At 40.8% G+C, this 20,728-nt stretch overlaps 1 protein-coding gene across 5 annotated transcripts in view; it reads right to left on the bottom strand.

Moving 5' to 3' along the window:
• Nucleotides 1–20,728, bottom strand: part of cntn1a (contactin 1a) — a 64,727-nt gene that overhangs the window by 10,646 nt on the left and 33,353 nt on the right. For all 5 annotated transcript variants that reach the window (XM_061035793.1, XM_061035796.1, XM_061035795.1 and 2 more), the window contains exons 2-15: nt 20,345–20,479; nt 18,188–18,226; nt 9,737–9,863; nt 8,660–8,838; nt 8,216–8,311; nt 7,155–7,361; nt 5,678–5,777; nt 5,154–5,335; nt 4,750–4,874; nt 4,132–4,249; nt 3,677–3,824; nt 2,715–2,842; nt 1,846–2,018; nt 942–1,065 (exon numbers count right to left, since the gene is read on the bottom strand). In XM_061035793.1, the coding sequence (XP_060891776.1) occupies nt 942–1,065; nt 1,846–2,018; nt 2,715–2,842; nt 3,677–3,824; nt 4,132–4,249; nt 4,750–4,874; nt 5,154–5,335; nt 5,678–5,777; nt 7,155–7,361; nt 8,216–8,311; nt 8,660–8,838; nt 9,737–9,863; nt 18,188–18,226; nt 20,345–20,399 (1,801 nt within the window). In that variant the 5' untranslated portion in view covers nt 20,400–20,479. The remainder of the gene's footprint in view (nt 1–941; nt 1,066–1,845; nt 2,019–2,714; nt 2,843–3,676; nt 3,825–4,131; nt 4,250–4,749; nt 4,875–5,153; nt 5,336–5,677; nt 5,778–7,154; nt 7,362–8,215; nt 8,312–8,659; nt 8,839–9,736; nt 9,864–18,187; nt 18,227–20,344; nt 20,480–20,728) is intronic.

The following is a 20,728-nucleotide window of genomic DNA, read 5'->3' as shown; positions in this document are numbered from 1 at the left end:
CTGCACATGGCAGATTTTTTTTGGGAGAGGTATAACTAAGTTCGCAATGTACCAACATATTGTACCAACATAGCAAAAATGATATCCAGAGGCAAGGCTCCTAATAGAACGCCTGTAGCCAGTTATTGGTATAAACGCATCATATTTGAGTGGACAGCCTGAGAGGTTAGAGTGATCTTTCCAGGGTGAGAGACAGTATCTGCTGCATGTGGACACAAAGCCCCATACTCCATTTTTAGTCGTTCAGTCTCTTTCTTTCACTTTTTCTCGTATGGAGTCTCAGTTTTGACAGATAATTTGACAACTCAGGGGAGATTCTGTCCTCCCGACGCACTCATCGTGGGACACTGTGTGTTATCTCTCTTACTGTCTCTTCTCTCACACACTCACTATCAGCTGTGAATTAACGGTCTGACCAACCTGGCAGGGTTAAAACCTGCAGAACTGAGTTCATATTTAAAAGTCTTGTAATCAATTTAATAGACTCTTAGAATAATACACCCTGAATACTTGGCTTTGAAAGTATTTTTGTGACATGAATTATTCATACGTTAATAACTATCAAAGTCTAAGTCTCTCTAATACACTCCGGGCTGTGCAAGTGTGCTTCATCAGATTTAACTGAGAGTTGCCAAACATTTCTCTAATTCTTCTCACATTTTAGATGCAAATGTTACCGTATCCTTTAAAGTGCATAGACGTTAGTGATATAAGTCCTATCCACTTCAAACCAACGTGGTAGGAATAAACAGAACACACACACAAACAGTCTTCTCTCATGTTAAATAACCTACATGGATAGAAAATGAACACAGAACAGTGTGTTCATGTAACAGCCCATCTCTCTTAGTAATTAGCTCATTGCAAAAATATGTTTCCATTTGACAAGTTCTGTATCCATGACTGTGTGCATGAGTGTGATATCACCACATATGACTCACCCCTCACCACCAGGTGGGCGGAGGCGGTAATGTTGTCAATTGGAGTCTGTGCAGTGCAGGTGTAGCGTCCAGAATGCTTTAGCTGAGCGTTCTTGATCATCAGCTCTCCGTTTGAGCTTCCGTTCTGCACAAAACGACACAGCACACAACAGTTAACAAAAGAAGGAGTCAAATATCATCTCTTATGAGGCAAATCCTTCCCAATGCTTGTGAGGAAAAAATCATCTCGTGAAATGTTTTCTCACTGAACCTGAAGTGATTTTTTTAAAAAGGGGAAGAAATATAATAAGTTCACGAAAGCAATCCTGCCGGACTCGAGGGAGAGAGATATCCAATTAGGTGAACTGGACATGGGCCTCAGCTGCAGGGGTATCGCCTCCTTTTCTTTAAAGAAATGTCAAGCTTCACACAGTGCCTGGTCTAGTCAGCCCCCTCACAGTACAAAGGTAAACCTTTAACAGAAATGTACCTTAGAAGCACATGACTGCATCAAACTCCTTGTTTGAGAGAACCACAGAAACCATATTTAGTGAATCTGGAGCCTTATTTTTTACGAGGGGAAAATCCTCCTTGTGTACAAAAGTGGGGGAACATCAATCATTATCATAATTTGATGTTTGCCGAGTGGGAAGAGAGACGAATGGGAAATGCTAACCGCTAACTTATGGTTAGAGCTGCTTTAGGGAGAGTAGGTCATGTCAACTGTAATGGATGGATAGCTGGAATAACGATTAAACTCCACACAGAGACTGAATGTGAAAAGGCTTTTACAGTCGGTTTAATTTGAAGCAGGCTGAACTTTTCTGTTTCAGGTATTCTAATAAAAAGCAACAGGCCTTGACGTCAGGACTTTTATTTGTGTTAACTCCTTTTTGAAATAAGCACTACTTGTAAGACATCTCACCGGGGTGCGTTCATAATGTTGGCTGTCCTTGTGTAAGTCGATGACCCGGCCATCCAGAGACCATACGAAGGTGATGTCAAGAGAGGAGTCATGTGATGCGGCGCACTGCATCCAGGCGTTGTCACCCACTTTAACGTCAGCGTTAGACGGCGCCAAGGTGATCTTTGTGGACTCTAGGGACAAACACACGAGCGTGAGTAGATCAGTGATGTGAAGAAAGAGGTCAGTGAAGCAGCAGAAACTACATTTATGTTATGAAATCTTCATCCTAATAGAAGGAAAAGTAAAGAAATCTACTTTAATGACGAAGCAGTCGCACAGTGTGAGGAAACATAGGTAAATGATAGGCTGTTTGTATGAAGTGGCTTGAATTGTGCAACATTCACAGTTGTCCAGGAGAGGGCAGAAAAGAGCTATACATTGAGCACTACTGGAGCTAAAAAAAAAAAACAGTCAAAAGATGTTGACAGCTGAGAATGCATGTGAAGAGAAAAGAAATGACAAAGCATAAAAACACTAATCTATATAATTATTCGTTATTCAATCAAACTATCTCAACAGGTTCACAACTGAAGTCGTCATTTTTCTTGAACAGTTTCTTCTAGTCTCTTGTTTCATCACATCTGATCTAAAGCCACCCCCCTCTCGCCTCTGCCCTAGAGAAATGACTGAATATCCATCAGTGGCCTGCTCAGAGCGCCTTAATCCAACAAGAGACATTTGGAGGAGGAGACTGATTGGTGGGACAGACATCGACAGGAGCGAATGACAGGGAAGGCAAAACAACTGAACACATTACGGACACATTATGAAGTAAGACAGTACAGGTGAGTGATGAGTGAAGAATCTTTCAGTGGCTGAATACGTACCTGTAACCAGCAGAGTGCCCGTGCTGTTGGCCTTCCCTCTGTCATTCTCCGCGAAGCAGGTGTACTTGCCTTCATCTGCTTGGGTCACGTTAAGGATCTCCAGACTCCCATCATCCCAGATGAACACCCTGAGGAGAAAGCAGAATACGTTCGTCACACTCTGATGAGAAGGAGCTACACGTTATAAAACAAACAGCACAATATGAAGGTCAAACGTCCAGGGTACGTTTCGCTGTGGATATGCTGATGATGAAATGCAATGAAGGTACTTTGAATGTTTTAAAGATAATTTGTTTTCGAGGAAGTGGCTGGAAAAAGGAAAGAGTCATTAGTTTCTGTAAATGTCATATTCATGCATGACAAACAGCATCGTACCAGCTGCCCCGACACTCTCTACTCTACGACACCCTCGCTAACGCAGAGAGCCGCCATAGAAGGTATTAGGAGGCATATGCTGCATGGTAATTATTCTGCAGCTCCTCCTCTGTGTGAGTTCCTCCGTAGTGCATGTAGGGGGGGGGGGGGGTATGAAGAGTGGGGGTCTTAGAGCTCAAAGATTAGGCTTGTTTAGTCGGTGAGGAGCACAAGACGGGAGTTTATACATCCACTCTGTAAAAGCTGACGAGCTTCAGAATGAGCTTAATGTCAACCCCACACAGACAGCAAATCACATGACTTAAGACTTCTCTGGCACATAGAGTAGATTTTGGAGATCTAGGGCTTATTTAGATCCCCAATATCACTAAACTGTTTTTAGCTACTGTAGAGGCCCTCTCAGACATTTGTCCTTGAGTGATTATGACCCAGATGTGTCGAACAGCCACAGAAAATAGTTGGATGAATATTCACATGAATACCACGGTGGTACAATTTGCCATGATAAACCTCTAAATGAATGAATAGCCACACGGTATTTCCACAAATACCATCTGTGCCATCTTTGTTTAAAAAAAAGCGCTGACCTGGTAGAGTTATGAAGCAGCTCGGTGTCTTTGCTCCAGTAGAAGCTCGGCTTTGGCGCCGCTTTGGGTCGACATTGAATCACCACCCGGCCGTTTCTCGCAGCCAGGACTCTCTTCACTGGGTTGTGTTTGAATGTGGGAGCACAGGCTGAGTGAGGAGGGACAATATGGATTACTCAACACAAACTTAGTAGAATAGCAATCAACTGCAGGCATGCCTACATTTATGACACGTTTTCCATTCATAAAAAAGTGTTGTGTAAATACTGTACATGCTAGTGCTACTTTACATGACGGGGGGAGAAAATCCTTTGGGAAGTTGTGTTTCCTAACTAAATCTGACAATGCACTCCATAAGTCCTAATGAGCTCCAATTAGTCAGCTAGAAACGTGACCTTTAACTCTCCAATGTAGCCATTTGTGCTGCGGCTAGCTGTAGCCAAAGCGTGACTCACCGAACACACGCAGCTCTGCATTGGCGTATATGACTCCGTGGTGATTCTCCACGATGCACTGATACATCCCTGAATCTTCAAACGTCAATCTGCTGAACTTCATTTCTTTCCTGTCAGTCTGGAGGAAATAACAAGGAGTGAAGAGTTAAAATGCCTTGTCACATTTCACTATTTTAAATAAAATTTGATTACTAAGCAAAACATCAAACCAGAGATTGTTGACATCCACTGAGGTACAGATGACAGCAATTAATTTACAGAGGCAAGAGGTTTCATTAATATATCATGATGTGTTCAGTCACCTTATTTCAAACAACCTCTCCCACTCTGATGAAACTACCTGCTTCCTCTCTGGGGGGATTTTTCCAGCCTGATGACAGTTGTTTCTATGTAGAGTGACACAACCCACGCTGGCATCGGTTCAATAACAACAGCTACTTTTCCCTGACACCGTGTGCACCCGCAGTGCCAGATTCCTGTCACTGCTGTGCTACTGTAACAACCCCGGGCTGTACATTGAGCAGTTTCTAAGAGGCTGTGCAGACCTTTTAAGAGGGCTCCGTGTATATTACAGAAAGAATGATTAACATAATAAATGTTTATGAGTTTGAATATTACCAGTTCTCCATTTTTCAGCCAGCGGATATGTGGTTTAGGTTTGCCACTGGCAATGCAGGGCATGGTGTAATCACTGCTGAGGTCTTTTTCTGTGCTGCTGATGTGCTCCACCCACTCAGGATAAGCTGCATATAAGAAGTAAGAGTGTGAAAAACACTATAAAGCTACTAAATAATAGATATGTGTCAGTACTCGAGGCATTACAGATGAAAAAAAAAAAACAGAAGCCTGAGAAAATGTGCTAGATACAGACATGAACAAAGGGCTTGTGAGTTTGCCCCGTACATTGTTGTAAGCGTATAAATAATACAGTTACTGAAGAGTTTACATAACTTTAATCCAATGAATGTGAGAATACCCAGCTCCTCAGTTTTAACAGAAGACATACACAACATCCTTCCTACCTTCGACAGACACGCGTGCAGCATGGTAGTCCTTCCCTCTCGAGTTCACAGCCTCACACTGGTAGTTGCCGCCGTCTTCGAACTGCACATTGAACAGGTGCAGGTGAGCCCCCGCCATCCGCACCTCGTGATTGGCTGGAAGCTGTCCGTCTAACTTCTTCCAGAGGACCTCAGGGACGGGGCTGAGGAGTGCAGAGAGAGAGAGAGAGAGAAAATAAGGCCGACTTTAGGTTGTAAAGCATATGCATCAGTGAGCTCAGGTCACCGTCATTCTGAACCCTGCTGCATGAATCATTTAGTCAAGAGGAGTGAATTCAAGACAGTGGGGCAAGTTGTCTGTCGTTAATTACATTGACATTAAAAATTATTCAAAATTATACTTTAAGATCCTCAAAAACACTTGACAGTCAGATGCAGAAATAAATATGAATTATAATAAAATCATAAAACCTCTCAGTCTGAACCGTGCACATTTCAAATTCTGCAAACAAACAGAATTAAGCAGTTTTTTTCCTCACACTTACTTTCCCAAAGCGAAGCACTCTAAGGTGATATTCTGCCCCACCAGCGCAGTGGTGTCTGGGAACTTGACTTTTAGGTCGGCTGGGTATTTCCTGATGGGACCTGAGAGGAACAACACAGACCAGAATCATGACTCTGAATTAAAAAAAACTTTTTTCAAGCTGCTATGCCTGAAGAAAATAAAGTTAAAATAAAAAAGTTAGCGCCAGATGATTCCGTGTTTGTTTCAAGGTTTCTATCAAAAACTCTTCTGTTACTAAAGAAGCGGGTCAAAATAAGCAGAAGATGCTGCATTATGAATGCTGTTTGACTCAGACGTCCTACTAAAACATAAAACAAAGCAGCGTATGACAAGGCTTTTAAGGTTAGCAACACAATGAATACATTTACATGTGCACTAGTATCAGGGTTACTTATGTCTCTGTACGCATTTATGCGTGATCCAAAACGTATTTAGGTTTCTCAAAATAGGAGTTGTCAGTTATTCTTGATTTCCACTGGAGTTGTCCTTGAAAGCCTCAGCCAGAAGAAGTCTGGGGTTTGTCGAGTCCAGACACAATGCCTGTTCCACCTGAGTCACCTCAGCAGTTGAGGATGAACCCAGATTTGTCGTTTATAGTAACAGAATATTTACAAATGTGATGGACTGAATTAACCAGTCATTACAAGGAGAACAAGCTACAATAAAATGTTGTCTTCATGTTATTGGTTTCATACTCTTAGTTTTATCAAAGCTTATTTCATAAAACATAAAGAACATAAAAACCATGGAGAGACGAGTGGTGCAACGGATCACAGTTCAGATTGGGTCACAGATTTAGTCACAGATCGGCTATTTGTTTGGAATGTTTCATTTAGCTGCAGTGTGGGTCTGTGCACTGGCTGCAGCTGCAGCATGCATTGAATGAGTGGGAGTGTGCGTTTGGAGACTATATCTTCAGTGTTTTGGACCTAACACGCTCTTGTTCAGATTTGGTTTGGCAGCTACAGACTGCAACAAGCTTTCATGTTACCAATGTTAAGTTTATAATCGATGTTATCGGAGGCCACCAGCTGATACCTGCATGATGAATGCAGACACGACAGGCCCCTCCACGAAGGAGGAGAGACAAAAATCTATGAAGCGTATGCTGAAACAGGTCAGAGTTCTGCTGTGCTCAGTACTTGTTACTAATGCTAAAACTTCAGGATTTATGACTGTGATTTACTCTTGTATTAAGCTCTATACTATATAATAGCTGGTGATGCTAGCATACTGGAGTTAGAGGCGGTGATGGACCGTATTGAAAATGTTTCTGCAGCCCAAATATCAAACTGTCATCAATCTCGTCAGGGATATTTTTAAATAAGCTAGATGCTGACTTGGGCTTTAATGTGGGTCATTTAACACCACTGGCTTACTTAAGGAAAAGGCGCTACCTGAATGCAATCATATAAGCAACTTGAAAAATGATTGGTAGTAGGAAGTTGTGTACTTACGTTCAGCCAGAGGCACGAGGGGGATGTAGTTGGAGAAAACACTCTTAGAAATGGATGGGCTGGATGCGATGCAGGAATAGTTGCCGCTGTCTGACGAATCCACTTTGGAGATATAGAGGTTACCCGTTATCTGGGAGACAAAACGCCGTTTGTCCAGTGGAATGAAGGTGGGGAATTCATTGAGTATCCATCGGAACGAAAGCTCTTCTGCACAGAGAGAGACGCAACAAAACACAATCTGTCAGTCTAGACCTTGGACACACAGAAGAGACTTTAAAGCAGCTGAGGGGATTCAGATTGAGGCTGGCTTCTTTGAATAATCTGAGAAAAATGCTAAATGAAAATAGCTAAATTCTTTGGTGGCGAGGGTGGTATAATATTTGAGCATCTATTGACCTTTCAGATAAAATCTCACAATTCTTCTAGCTGAGAGGCATAATAGACGGATAACACTGGCTTTTAGAGGCTTTTGAAAGAAAGTTAACAAAGCTTTCAGACTGTTAGGTAACGGATTTGCATGAGCATGAATAAGAACCTACGTGCACAGTTTTATGTGGTGGATGACGGCTGTATTTCAGCTATGTCAAGAAATACTTCATGGGCTTAGAGCACGGAGAAAAAATGAATTGGGCCATGAAGAACCAGAATAATAGGAGCAAATAATCCACAACCCTTGTCGTGAATTATTTGCTTAAAAATAAGTTGAACTAATTTAAAAAAGGCTTCCTTTTACAATCATATTGGAGAAGATGTAAACGAGTCTAAAAAAATGATTTAAAGCAGATAAGAGAGAGTCTGTGGTGTCATTATTTGTATACCTCAGAGGACATTTAGAAGGGCAACTCCCAAGCCAACAATATCTTTGGGTTTTCCATGACAGTGATGAACCAAATATATGACATGAACCAAATGAGGGTTTAAAGATATAAAAGAATCAGTACAGTATCTTTTATGACAACTAGAGGAGTCATACTTTCATTTTGAGTGTGTAGAAAAATCCACACAATCAAGGAGTGAACATTTAAAATCCAAAGGACCACAAATCAAAATCTGTGCTGTACCTGGATAATGTGGTGGGGGAGCACAGAGCAGCACTGCGCCCTGCCCCTCTTTGACATACACCGACTCTCTCTCCTCCGACGAGAAGAGATCGAGATCTGAGAGACAAAGAAACAAAATTCAGTTTTACACTCAGAGACTTCCTCAGAATCTCCGAAACTTTTTTCCATTAAAAAATGACACCAAACGTGTAAGCAATACACAAAGTTCACCAACTTGAATTGAGCTGTAGATTAAATGAAAATATAATATTAGTGTTGGTGGCAAAATGAAGTAAGACCATTCACAAATTGCACTTTACACACCACTTATAATTTGTCCCAGCTGCCCTTGCAAAGTCAGTTTGCCTAATATGCATGAAAGTACAGCTCCAGGGCATTTCGCTGTTAAATCTGCATGGTTCTCTACATCATCACCGTTTCAATGTTCACATCTGTGTCACTTACATCCGAACTGGACCGAGGCCACTTGGCTGATGACTGTGCCGTACTCGTTGGAGGCCAAACAGGAGTATTTTCCTACATGTTGTGTTTTAACCGGGTTGCTGATGACCAAGTTTCCTCCTACTAAACTGTAGTGCCTGCCCTTTGCATCAAAGTCTACTGCTGTGTCCCCCAGCATCCACCTGCAGAAACGACAAGAAGGGCCAATGGTTTCAACATGTGCAATATGAAAGAAATCAGTCATGTTTGAATACTATTTAACAGTTTTTCTTCTGGTATTGTTCCTTCTTGCTAAAAAAAACATCCCCCTGCATTCTGTAAAAAAAACGTACAGATTTTTTGTATCAAATAATTCACAAATGTCATATTTGGAATTGCACAGTGCAGTGTCCTGACGATGAACCCTCTTAAAACACTTAATACCAGCCACGGTCGGAGCTAATTCTTTCCCCTCTGACATCTAATTCTGGGCTCTCTGACTGTGAAACCGATTTGGGGAATACCACAGCTATAAAATTTACATACATTTACATCTAAATTTAAATGGCTCAGGAAAAAGGCTCTATATTCTTGAGCTGTAAAATGAGTTTGTGACACGATGCCAGTGCAGGAACAAAATCTTATTTGTTACCATATATTTTTTTGTTTTGGCATGAAATTGGAGAAATTAGGAGAAATCAAACATCAAAAACAAACGATGCAGATTTTTTTGACTGCAAGCTTTTTTTCTTCTTGGCCCTGGCGTGAAGATGTATCACACAATTATGCACTGCTGAATGGCCACACACACACACACAAACAGTAGTTGACCTTGAAGCTGCAGCCAGATAAAGATATTTATGTGTATGTGTGTATTTTGTGCTTGACTGTCTGTATCACACTGTACTGTTGTGTTTTTGTTTTTGTGTTGGACCCCGTCGAGAACGAGATGGTTCATCTCAAGGGGCAATCCATCAAATAAACAGAATTTCTCACATATTTGTGACCCTGGCATTAACAGGCAGATCCTAAAATAGTCTGAAAACAGGCTGAGAGATGGCGTGCAGTGATGACACACGCTTTATAGAGAACATATGTTACTTGTATGAAGCAGGTGGACTGGCCCGGGCCCGGCAGCTCATGGTGATTTTTGCCTCGGGCGACTCCTCTGGGTAGATGGTATCCACCGGCTGCTCCTCAAACACCGGCCCGTAACCTGTGGCTTCGTCTGTACACAACAAACAAACGACACCAGGGTAAACAACAATAAGCTGGGTCAGACTTACAAACGGGTAACATAAAGCTGTCAGAGCTCTGTGTTTGTCTGGCAGTTCTAGGGCAGATCCGTCAAAGCAAGACAGCAGGGTTCAGATGTAACACAGAAAAATAGCATACCCAGTCGACTGTGAGTCTGCCCTGTGAGTACCTTTGGTTATTACCTCTATTGCTAAATCACAGATTTTAGAAAAATCCAGGGTGAAGCTTATACTGTCGTTAAAATCACACGCTTCTTCTCCCTGTTCTTTTTCAAGCCTGATGCTGAGTAATAAGCCTCTGCTTTTTTATTACAAATCACAACTTCACACTAATTATGACAAAGATGAGCTCACTCAGGTGCCAAACCACAGTGACACACTCATCCGTTCCCAATGAATACGATATTGTTAGAAGCTAATACAAATCCTGGACCTGGAAATGTTCACTTGATTTAGTATAATCCCATTATTCATACTGCATGTGTCATCCTCGCACAGGCAAATCCAGGGAGAGGAGTCTTGTTGATGAAAATGTCTCTCTTGGTTCAATGTTTCTTTTACACCATCGTCATGCACTTACAATTAGCCCCAATTACTCATTAAAACAGACAGACATCAGAGCAGAGGCATGAATAAGACATAAAAAAACAATGCCTGGCTATGAATAAGCAATGAGGTGAAATGTTCTCAAACGCTGATTATTCTCTCAGATCAAGAGTGTCTGTAGGTGACTGCAGGAATACAAATGTGTGAGAATGAGTGTGCGCACACGTGTGTGTTATTCCCCCGCGTGTCCCTGGGTTTTCAGAGAGCACAGCTGACACCTCAATGGGGAGAAGCTGGCTCTTTCAGACAGTAATATCCTGCTTCTGTCCGTCCTTACAGCCAGGCGTGCACTTGTTCTTCAGATTCAGCCTCTGAAACCCTTGTGAAACCCAAACAAAAGACGCTAATATATATAATATTCTGCCACAAATCTAACTGCATGTTCAACTACTGTTTACTTCCCAGGAAGACGAATTTGTGCAGGATAAAAAGAAAATGAAGCAAAACCTAAAAACATTACAGCAGCTGTGTGCTCTTTCAATGCTTAGACATTGATGAAGAGTAATCTGAAGCACCAGATGCATATTTATCTGCCTGTGCTGCACGGAATTACAAAATGTAATAATCCTAACCACAACTGGTAACCTCAACTGGCAAGTTAGCAGAACCCTTCACGCACCACAACAGCCAACCAGGAGGCAGCTATTAAGACATATGAAGACAGGATCCACTCCCACTGACACACTCCAGCAACCAACCGTGTGCAAGTGCTTGACATTGATGCAAATCCCAAGGACTCTGAATTACTACTGGCTGAGAGAGAATTGAACATTCTCTAAATGGGGCATTGTGGGGCTGATGGAAGGCAAAGTAAGTGGGAAACTGTGTTCTGGGAACAAGGGAGAAAGAAAGAAAGGAAGAAGAGCAAAGACAAAGAAAAGAGCAGAATTAGAAGTAACAGACTCACATTGTTAAGTGGAGTAAAGGGGGTGTAGTGACCCTATTCGACTGCTGCACTTAGATCGCTCTTCATGAGACTCCGATAAATGCTTTGCATGTAAATATGAAATATAAATATGGGATGAGCTGGAGGAGGGAGTCCACTGCAGCTCGGCTACAGTGCTAAAATAGCAGTTGGAGTGTAACTCTGAGAGAAGAGCGCTGGTGCCATTTCTATCCTTTCCCTGCAATGTGGGAAGTGACAGATGGTGAAGGGGAGTGCTGAAGCAGGCCACATAAGGACCACTGCCTGGAGACTCACACCGGCCTCTCACATTCTCTCTGCCTAGTTTCACTATCTGTCTCCCGCTGACTCTGGCTCTTCTCTGACCGCTCTCCATCTCTCTAACTTATACCTTACTGTCACGCTCTGCTCCTCTGTCTTCACCTCTCTTTGATTTCTTTCTTTGGGTCCTTTCATACTGAAGTTCTCTAGCTCTTTAGTTAGCCATGCTAGCTGCATGGCTCCATGAAAGGCAACTGTAGTTCGTTATTATAACACAACTTGGGTCAAAACGTATATCTTTTGAATGGATTGCCATTTCATTTTCTAGAGACTTTCTTTGTCTGCCAGACATCCATTCCAACAGACTTTGGTGACCTTTAAATCCCGTTTGGTTCCCAAACTTTTTCTGCACAATGGATGACAGACAGGCGAAGAATACAAGCTTATTGATTTGTCATTGGCTATGGTCCATTGATCAATAAATACAAATTCCATATGACCCCACATGGGGTGGAGACCCCATGGTTGGTAAAGCCAGCTTTAATCCAACCAAGAGGTTAACATTATTGTTTAGTTTTTACTCAACACATTTTTAATCCAGTGAAATTTGGTGTAGATATTTCTGATTTAAGATGGATGAAGGCTAGGAAAGCTCGGAAATCATCACAGACAGTGGGACTCGGGTGTTACACCCATTGTAGACAGTCATGACTCACAGAGTTATTTTCAGAGGAGATACTTGATTTCTATTACATTTAAGTGTGAAAAATCACATATTAAGCCTTTAACTGTATAAAAGTCCATCAAGCACAATCTGTGATTCAAATTTTCTATTTGTCCAACACTGCTTTAGAGCAGGTCAAAAGTCTCATCTAGTGTGTGCTTAGTTTATTAGCGAATGTTAGCAAGAATGCTAGCATGCATAACCAAACTAATGCAATAGTTGACACAGATTTAAATACCCCATGTTATTCATGTCTTTAGCATCTTAGCATGCTAACTTCAGCTTTAACTCACTGTACTGCACTTCAGAACAGCTACACAGAACAGCACTACCATTGATGCAGACTCTGAGTCATTTGTTTTTAACTCCAATACTTGAATGATCAGCCTTTCATAATCTTTCAAAGCCTCCCACTGTCAGCTTCCCACTGTATTCCCTTACAAAGTCTTTCCAGGCTTATCCCAAACATGCTGGATTTGTTTTGTCCAAAATAAAGAGGATCTCTTTTCAACTCCCCAAACCTACATCTCAGTTTTAGTCTCGTTTTCATTTTTCTCTGCCTCTGTGTGTCTCTCAGGTTTTCTTTTTCCCTGAGTAACACACTCTCTTTGTTCTGTCTTTGTGCTTAAGTTCACCGTGGATGTCCTGAGTTGACCTGCTTAGCGGGCAAGTAATTATTAACACACTAGTCAATGTAGAGATCCCCGTCTCACACACATACAGGTATATCGCTAAAACACACACGCACTTTTTCTGGACTTCCTCATTATCAAACAGACACCTTATTAACTGAAGAGCAGGTGAGTTTAGACTCTCATTTGAATTTAAAATACCATCCAGTTTGTTATTTCAGGAGCCTACTATCTTCCCCTAGCTTTAATGAGGCACCAATTACTCATTGAGGTTTGGGGTTTAATTTTAAGGTGCATTACAATGAGGTGTTGAAACAGCAGGATTCATGTGAACGTCAAACTGCTGCATTCAGTCCAACTTGTTAAATTACTTTATTATTAAATGTCTTTTGTTAACATTTCCAGCTGTCTGACTTGTTGTTGTTCGTGTAAGTGTTTCAATTGATTTTTCTTTCACATCTAAATGTGGGACATTATTACTCTAAATCCCAAAAGGAATGTATCCTCTGATGAATTTGACTTTACACACATCTGTGTTTTTGGGCTTCATCTGCTGCATGGTCTGTTTGCACGACCAAGAGAGTGTCCAAGTGGGACAGATACCATGTTGTTTCCTGGAAGCGCAAAAAGCACATTGTCGCAATAATTACGCACAAGTCAGATGTTCAAGGAGGGATGTGTCAAAACAAATTATTCTTCAAAAAGGCGATTGCAACAGGGCATTGCAACTCAAACTGAACAAATAAGAGGGTGAATATGAATGTTTTTTTTACAGGACATAACATATTCATTTGAAGCCAGCTGACTAATATGGTGGGCAACACTGCCTGAGGTTGTGAGGGCAACTCTGCGTCGATGGCGATGATGTATTCAGTCAAATATTGGCAGTATGTTAGAGTTTGCAAAAAACAAGGTGCTGACAATACAGCTGGGCAGCTATTGAGTGAATTAAGAAGCATCAAAGCATCATATCTAAAGCAATGGTCTGACCTTTTGGTCTGTGGTATTGATGTTTTTCTCCTTTATTACTAGGCCCTCATCTTTATCAAAGTTTGACAAAAAATTTAAAAACACAGACCGCAGCTGCATTTTCTCTGCATCATGCTGTGTTATTACTGCAGACAAGTAGATAAGTAGATGCCTCTGTGTGTCTCTCAGGTTTTCTTTTTCCCTGAGTAACACACTCTCTTTGTGTTGTCTTTGTGCTTAAGTTCACCGTGGATGTCCTGAGTTGACCTGCTTAGCGGGCAAGTAATTATTAACACACTAGTCAATGTAGAGATCCCCCTCTCACACACATACAGGTATATCGCTAAAACACACACGCACTTCTTCTGGACTTCCTCATTATCAAACAGACACCTTATTAACTGAAGAGCAGGTGAGTTTAGACTCTCATTTGAATTTAAAATACCATCCAGTTTGTTATTTCAGGAGCCTACTATCTTCCCCTAGCTTTAATGAGGCACCAATTACTCATTGAGGTTTGGGGTTTAATTTTAAGGTGCATTACAATGAGATGTTGAAACAGCAGGATTCATGTGAACGTCAAACTGCTGCATTCAGTCCAACTTGTTAAATTACTTTATTATTAAATGTCTTTTGTTAACATTTCCAGCTGTCTGACTTGTTGTTGTTCGTATAAGTGTTTCAACGGATTTTTCTTTCACATCTAAATGTGGGACATTATTACTCTAAATCCCAAAAGGAATGTATCCTCTGATGAATTTGACTTTACACACATCTGTGTGTTTGGGCTTCATCTGCTGCATGGTCTGTTTGCACGACCAAGAGAGTGTCCAAGTGGGACAGAGACCATATTGTTTCCTGGAAGCGCAAAAAGCCCAGTGTGGCAATAATTACCCACAAGCCCTTGAGCATCACAATGAGGCATGGTGGCAGAGCAAATAGTCCCTGGGGTAAAAATCTACTTCTTTCATTTTTTATGCTGAATGATTAATTCTTCTGCCTCACAGCCAGCCAAACTGAGAACATCAGGTTGGCGGTATCAGTCAGTGCAGAGTCAGATGTTCAAGGAGGAATGTGTCAAAACAAATTATTCTTCAAAAAGGCGATTGCAACAGGGCATTGCAACTCAAACTGAACAAATAAGATGGTGAATATGAATGTTTTTTTACAGGACACAACATATTCATTTGAAGCCAGCTGACTAATATGGTGGGAAACACTGCCTGAGGTTGTGAGGGCAACTCTGTGTCGATGGCGATGATGTATTCAGTCAAATATTGGCAGTATATTAGAGTTTGCAAAAAACAAGGTGCTGACAATACAGCTGGGCAGCTATTGAGTGAATTAAGAAGCATCAAAGCATCATATCTAAAGCAATGGTCTGACCTTTTGGTCTGTGGTATTGATGTTTTTCTCCTTTATTACTAGGCCCTCATCTTTATCAAAGTTTGACAAATAATTAAAAAATACAGACCGCAGCTGCATTTTCTCTGCATCATGCTGTGTTATTACTGCAGACAAGTAGATGAATGTCAACATGTCCAAGACGTGACCCTGCAGAACAGGAACTCAAAGGTCTGTGCTTCATGGAGAATGAGAAAATAAATGGGTGGGGGAAAAAAAGACAAACCAGGAAACATGTTTCAACTCTGAGTCTGCACAGGATCCATCAACAATTCAACCTGCATGCAGCATCTCAACTCGTTCCCCAGCAACGAATCAGCAAGCATTCCCTCTGTCCAATTTACCCCTTGCTGAGAGTCTGCCTGATTTTTCTCCCAAAGAACAACACGTACGTCTGGTGCAAATCTGAGCTACGGATCCAGAGGAAAACACTGACAGTACAGCAAACGACAACTTGCACTACAAAGTAGAAGAAGAAGGATCTCTGAATGAACAGAACTCTTCATTTATTATTTAAGCACACAGATACTATTCTAGTAGTTTTGGAAATGGAGAGGGTGCCACACCTTTTTGTTGGATTTTTTTTTTTTTTTTTTTTTTACATTTTAATGATGAATCCTGTGTGCATTTGATATTCTTTATTGCCCACACACTTGATTTAATGCTGTTTTTGAAAATACATTTTCTTTCTTGCAGAGCTAGGTACAGTAAAAGATCAATATGAACTATTTTTGGACTATTTCTTGGCTGGGCAGAGCGACTTCCTGGAATCTCCACTTGTTGCCTGGCAACCTAGGAGCGAATCTGCCCCGCCAAGAAATAGTTTAGCACATAACACACCATAAAATCCTTTTTTTTTTTTTTTTTCATTTCAACACTGTTTTAGTACAAATCAAACCAGTGAGATACCACTTGTTAATCAAGTTAGCTATGTCCCTCTTATCAGTCTTCATGCTAAGCTATGTTAACCTGCTGCAGGCTCTGGCTTCACTTTGACTGTAAATGACATGAGAATCTACACGCGCGAGAGTGACCTACAGGGGCAGCTAGACCATCAGATAAAAGATTATTTATTTACAATCTTTTGTATGGCCTACAATGGCTGCCGCATGTAGGTTTCGTAAAGTGATTAACTGTAAGCTGTCGAAACAGTCATCTTTATAGCTTCTATGGCAAATTGTCTCAATGAGTGCTAAACCTGCCCTTTAACTGCCAGTTTCCACATAGTCAGTGCGTGCTGCGTCACCTCAGCACCACGGGTTTACTCCCCCCGCCCTGCCCCACTGGGTCTGTTTCTGCGCAGTAAAAGTCAGGATGACATGTTTTGTTGTAATAAAAAAACACACAGCTTACAGTAAGCATGTAGAGGACGAATTCAGTGGAAAGTAAGAGATATCACTTTTTCCACAGGGGTCGCCAAATAGACCCGAACCACATGTTCCTCACAGGAGCTTTCAAATAACACACCTAACTACAAGATGATAAAAAAACATTATTACATATTTGGTTAAATCATTTAAAGTACCAAACAATTATCGTCATCATTGTTGTTTTTCTCTCCTTCATCATAGCACAATGAGGCAAAGCAGCTCAAATCCAGTTTCTAGCTCTTATGACCATCCTAGATATATCAGCAAAGCACAGCGCGAGAAAAATGTCGGACTTTCACCATCTCCATTAAGATGAATGCACATCTGCAAGTAAGAGAAATCCAGGAATAGCAACACTGAAAAGGAACATGACCTCCAGACAGATTTTCATTTGTCCTGTCTTATTGAGGACCAAGAGAATGGAGCCGTCCGTCATGGAGCCGGTCCTTAACAAATCCTGACAGGCAGAGATGCTATTGTACTTTCTCCACCTCGGGGGGATGTGCTGGGCAGGAGGTGGACAGAGCTGCAAGTGATGCTCATTTAGATCTGACATTCTTCTGTCTTGCTTTTCGTTGTAAATTACTAAAATAACAGTGTACCAAAGCTTGAGTTAGTGTGCTTAAATTAAGCAGACAATATTAACAATGACATTTTATGTCTTTTGTTTTGATTACAGCTTCACTGCATTGCTATGGTGGGCTTGCTTTCTACAATACAGTGTACGTATTACAGTTGTGCAATGCACTATTGAAGACTATGAATCAAAAAGACATTTTTCACATTTCAAGTTTTTCCTTGTGTGGTTTTGATTTAAGTTTGCAGCTTGGAATCTCATGAATTCTTCAAGGATACTTTGACAGAAGGAAAGCTGCATATGTTCATTAACAAAAACACATCACTTGTCAGACATGTGACCTCTGTGGCTGTTGCCTTGAGGTCAGACTTCAGCCTTAGAGCCTCATCACCAATGATTTTAAATTCTGTGAACTTTTGGTGCAGAAATAGATCAAAGCTCAGATCATCTCAACACAAGAACACTGTTGTCATGTAAAAAATCTTAGAGTCTTATTTTAAATTGGTTGGTGAAAACTCTTCATCTCATTTCTATTAGACCCTCATTTCATATGCAAAGTGTTGGGAGGGTCTCTGAAATCTATGGAGCTGAATGCCTCACCGTACAAACACCACTCAGCATAGAGACTTGTAAACATCTAAAGTGTGCGTGTGTGTGTGTGTGTGTGTGTGTGTGTGTGTGTGTGTGTGTGTGTATGTGTGTGTGTGTTGAATATCTTGTTGTTTTACACAGGCACTGACCAATGAGCCCACATTTTCATCATTATTCTATATTCCATGTTTATGTTGTGTTTTATCAAAGTACAGGGATATTTTTTCCATCATTATTTGAGATGATAGTAAGTCTTACCTCCATAAAAGTCGGGTACCTCCCCATGCGTCGATGCATCTGTTACAATGGAAAAAAAAAGGAAACCATTTCAGCATATAGAACCAGGATGTAGCGAATACTGACAGCTTGGATTTTAACTTTTATTCACTTCCTGTGTTCCTGCACTTCAATGTATTACTCTTACTTCTTCAGTGAAGCAACAACAAAGAATATTTCAAGGCGCCTCATGTATCATAGTGAAAGTTCTTCAGATGTTGCAAGTCTTTGACAGAATCCCTTTTGTTGCCAAGAATGTGATGAATGACTGGAAACAGCAATAAGGACTGAAAAGTGCCGCATGGCTAGGGGCCATCTCTGTGGGTTTTCCACTACACCCTGTTTTCTCTAAAAAGATAGAAAACTCAAAAACGTCTGCAGCTGGTTTCGAGTGGATGTGGCTTTAATCAGTCTGTGGTGCTACTTTCAAATGTACATCACAATAAGGAGAGAAATGAATTACACTAAGATGATGTTTCTTAATCATGTAACATTTATTATGACGTGTGCTGCTGCTCAAGGTCACCCTTGTGAAAGAGATCTTGATCTCAATGGGTTAATTACCTGGTTAAATAAAGGTTCAAATAAAACAATGATAAACACTCTGAAATGTAATACTCTGATTCATCCTTTCAATTTATGTTGTATTGAAGCTTTGCTATGGGCCAGCTGAACCTTAGAAAACACACACTCCTTTGTCTTTAATTTAATGTGCACCCATTGCCCAACTGGTTCCGCTGTCATATCATTATTGTCACATTAACCATCCTTTGCTTTTGGGCTATACTAAATTGTCAAGCCAATGTTCTCTACCAACCAAAACATCCCAAGTCTGTTGGATGGAAGCTGTCTGTTTGGATAGAGCCGTGTACACTACAACACTGCATATATGCATGCCGTGCCACCATGTATGAGTTCTTATAGTTCTTATGCCGACATTCTTTTCTTTGGATGTATGTGAGTGCATTTCATACTAGATATCCTAAACTGTCCCTGCAGTGCTGGAAAACCTTATACTTTACTATTTAGAAGAAGAAAAAAAAGAGACAAGGGAGAATGATTCTCCAAGATCTTATATCTTAGATCTGAGAAAGATGACATAAGAAACCAGAAGACTTTGAAACTTCTGAAACAACTAGCTCAAGGTGTGGGAAAACAGAGGGGGTGGTTTCTTTTTTCAGACAGGTCATTTCAGTGTTGCAGTCCTCTGACCACTTTGCTTTGTTTCAAACACAGCAGTATCACAAAACAGGAATAAAACCTGCAAACTCTAAGACATTGCCGAGATAAGACCATAAAACAAACACTGGCTTTGTGGCTTTTTCTAATAAATACATTTTAAAAAAAATTATGTTGCCAGCATGTGTGTGCATTTATGAGTTTGCAGTCATTGCTCACAATAAAAGCACGCTAATTGTAGTCAATAGAACCAGGCTTCTATTTTTCATCCTGAGGAGCTCATCACTGATCAAATTCACGTTGTTCCTTAGCAGCTTGTTAGCACCTTGTCGTCTTTGTTCAACTTGAAACTCAAGTGTTGACGTTCGCTTCTATCCAAGCTGACAAGACACCTGTGGGATGTTCATGCTATGTAATTAAGAGCCTAAAATCAACTGGACGTGTTGTCTGGTTCAGTAATGGCTGTACAAGTTTGTGGGAATTTTTTCCCTGACAGTTTGACAACTATGTTTTTGGACAGTGATCCTTGAAAGATGAAGGACGTACGAGTGGAACAGAGTGGAGCTAAATGAGCAAAGTCCTTTTGATTTTTGAGTGCAGCCCAGCTGAAATGTTTGAAAAGAAAACTCTAAACTGCCAATGGATTTTTGACAACTTGATTTTTTGGATGGCTATATTTGAAAGATGAAGGACATATCAGTGTAACAGAGTCAAGTAAAACACAAATATTCTCCTTGATTTTTGGATGATTCTCAAAGGGGACACATGAAAAGAAGTTTCTCAGAGCGCAGACCGTTACTACTGGTGAATGAATGACCTCATTCCATGTATCACTGATGTAATCACGTTTGTACTTCATCTGTAGCTCTAAGAAGAGAGTATTATCATTACACGTTCATATACTGCACACAATCTGTCTGTTTATTAAGCTAGTCCTCTTCAGCTCAACGTGCTACCGACCTGCAGGGGAGAGTGAGAGGACCAGGAGATGGAGGAGCAGGAGGAGGTGCAGCATGATGTTGAAGTGAGGACCACCTGGTGGGGTTACAGCTAGAAAGTCAGCTGGTGGAACATTAGCAGGACTGCCTGGTTTTCCTAAAGGAGACAAAAGAAAATGTAGATTAAATAGAATATTTATGTAGGAGAAAATATACAGGAGAAAATTGACCTGAATTTATATATTTATTTCCCTAGTATCACTATTATTAATTAAAAAAAAATATTATGACAAGACATTCAAGTGTCACACAAGAACATTTCACATTTCAATGCTGCTTCAGTGCAGTTGTGCAAAAAAAGGCTTTCTACTACAAACTAATTGTGCTGATTTTGGAAAACTGACTT

The sequence above is a fragment of the Labrus mixtus genome, chromosome 4 (assembly GCF_963584025.1).
Source record: "Labrus mixtus chromosome 4, fLabMix1.1, whole genome shotgun sequence".
Taxonomy (NCBI): Eukaryota; Metazoa; Chordata; class Actinopteri; order Labriformes; family Labridae; genus Labrus; species Labrus mixtus.
This window is presented reverse-complemented; position numbering and strand designations above follow the sequence as displayed.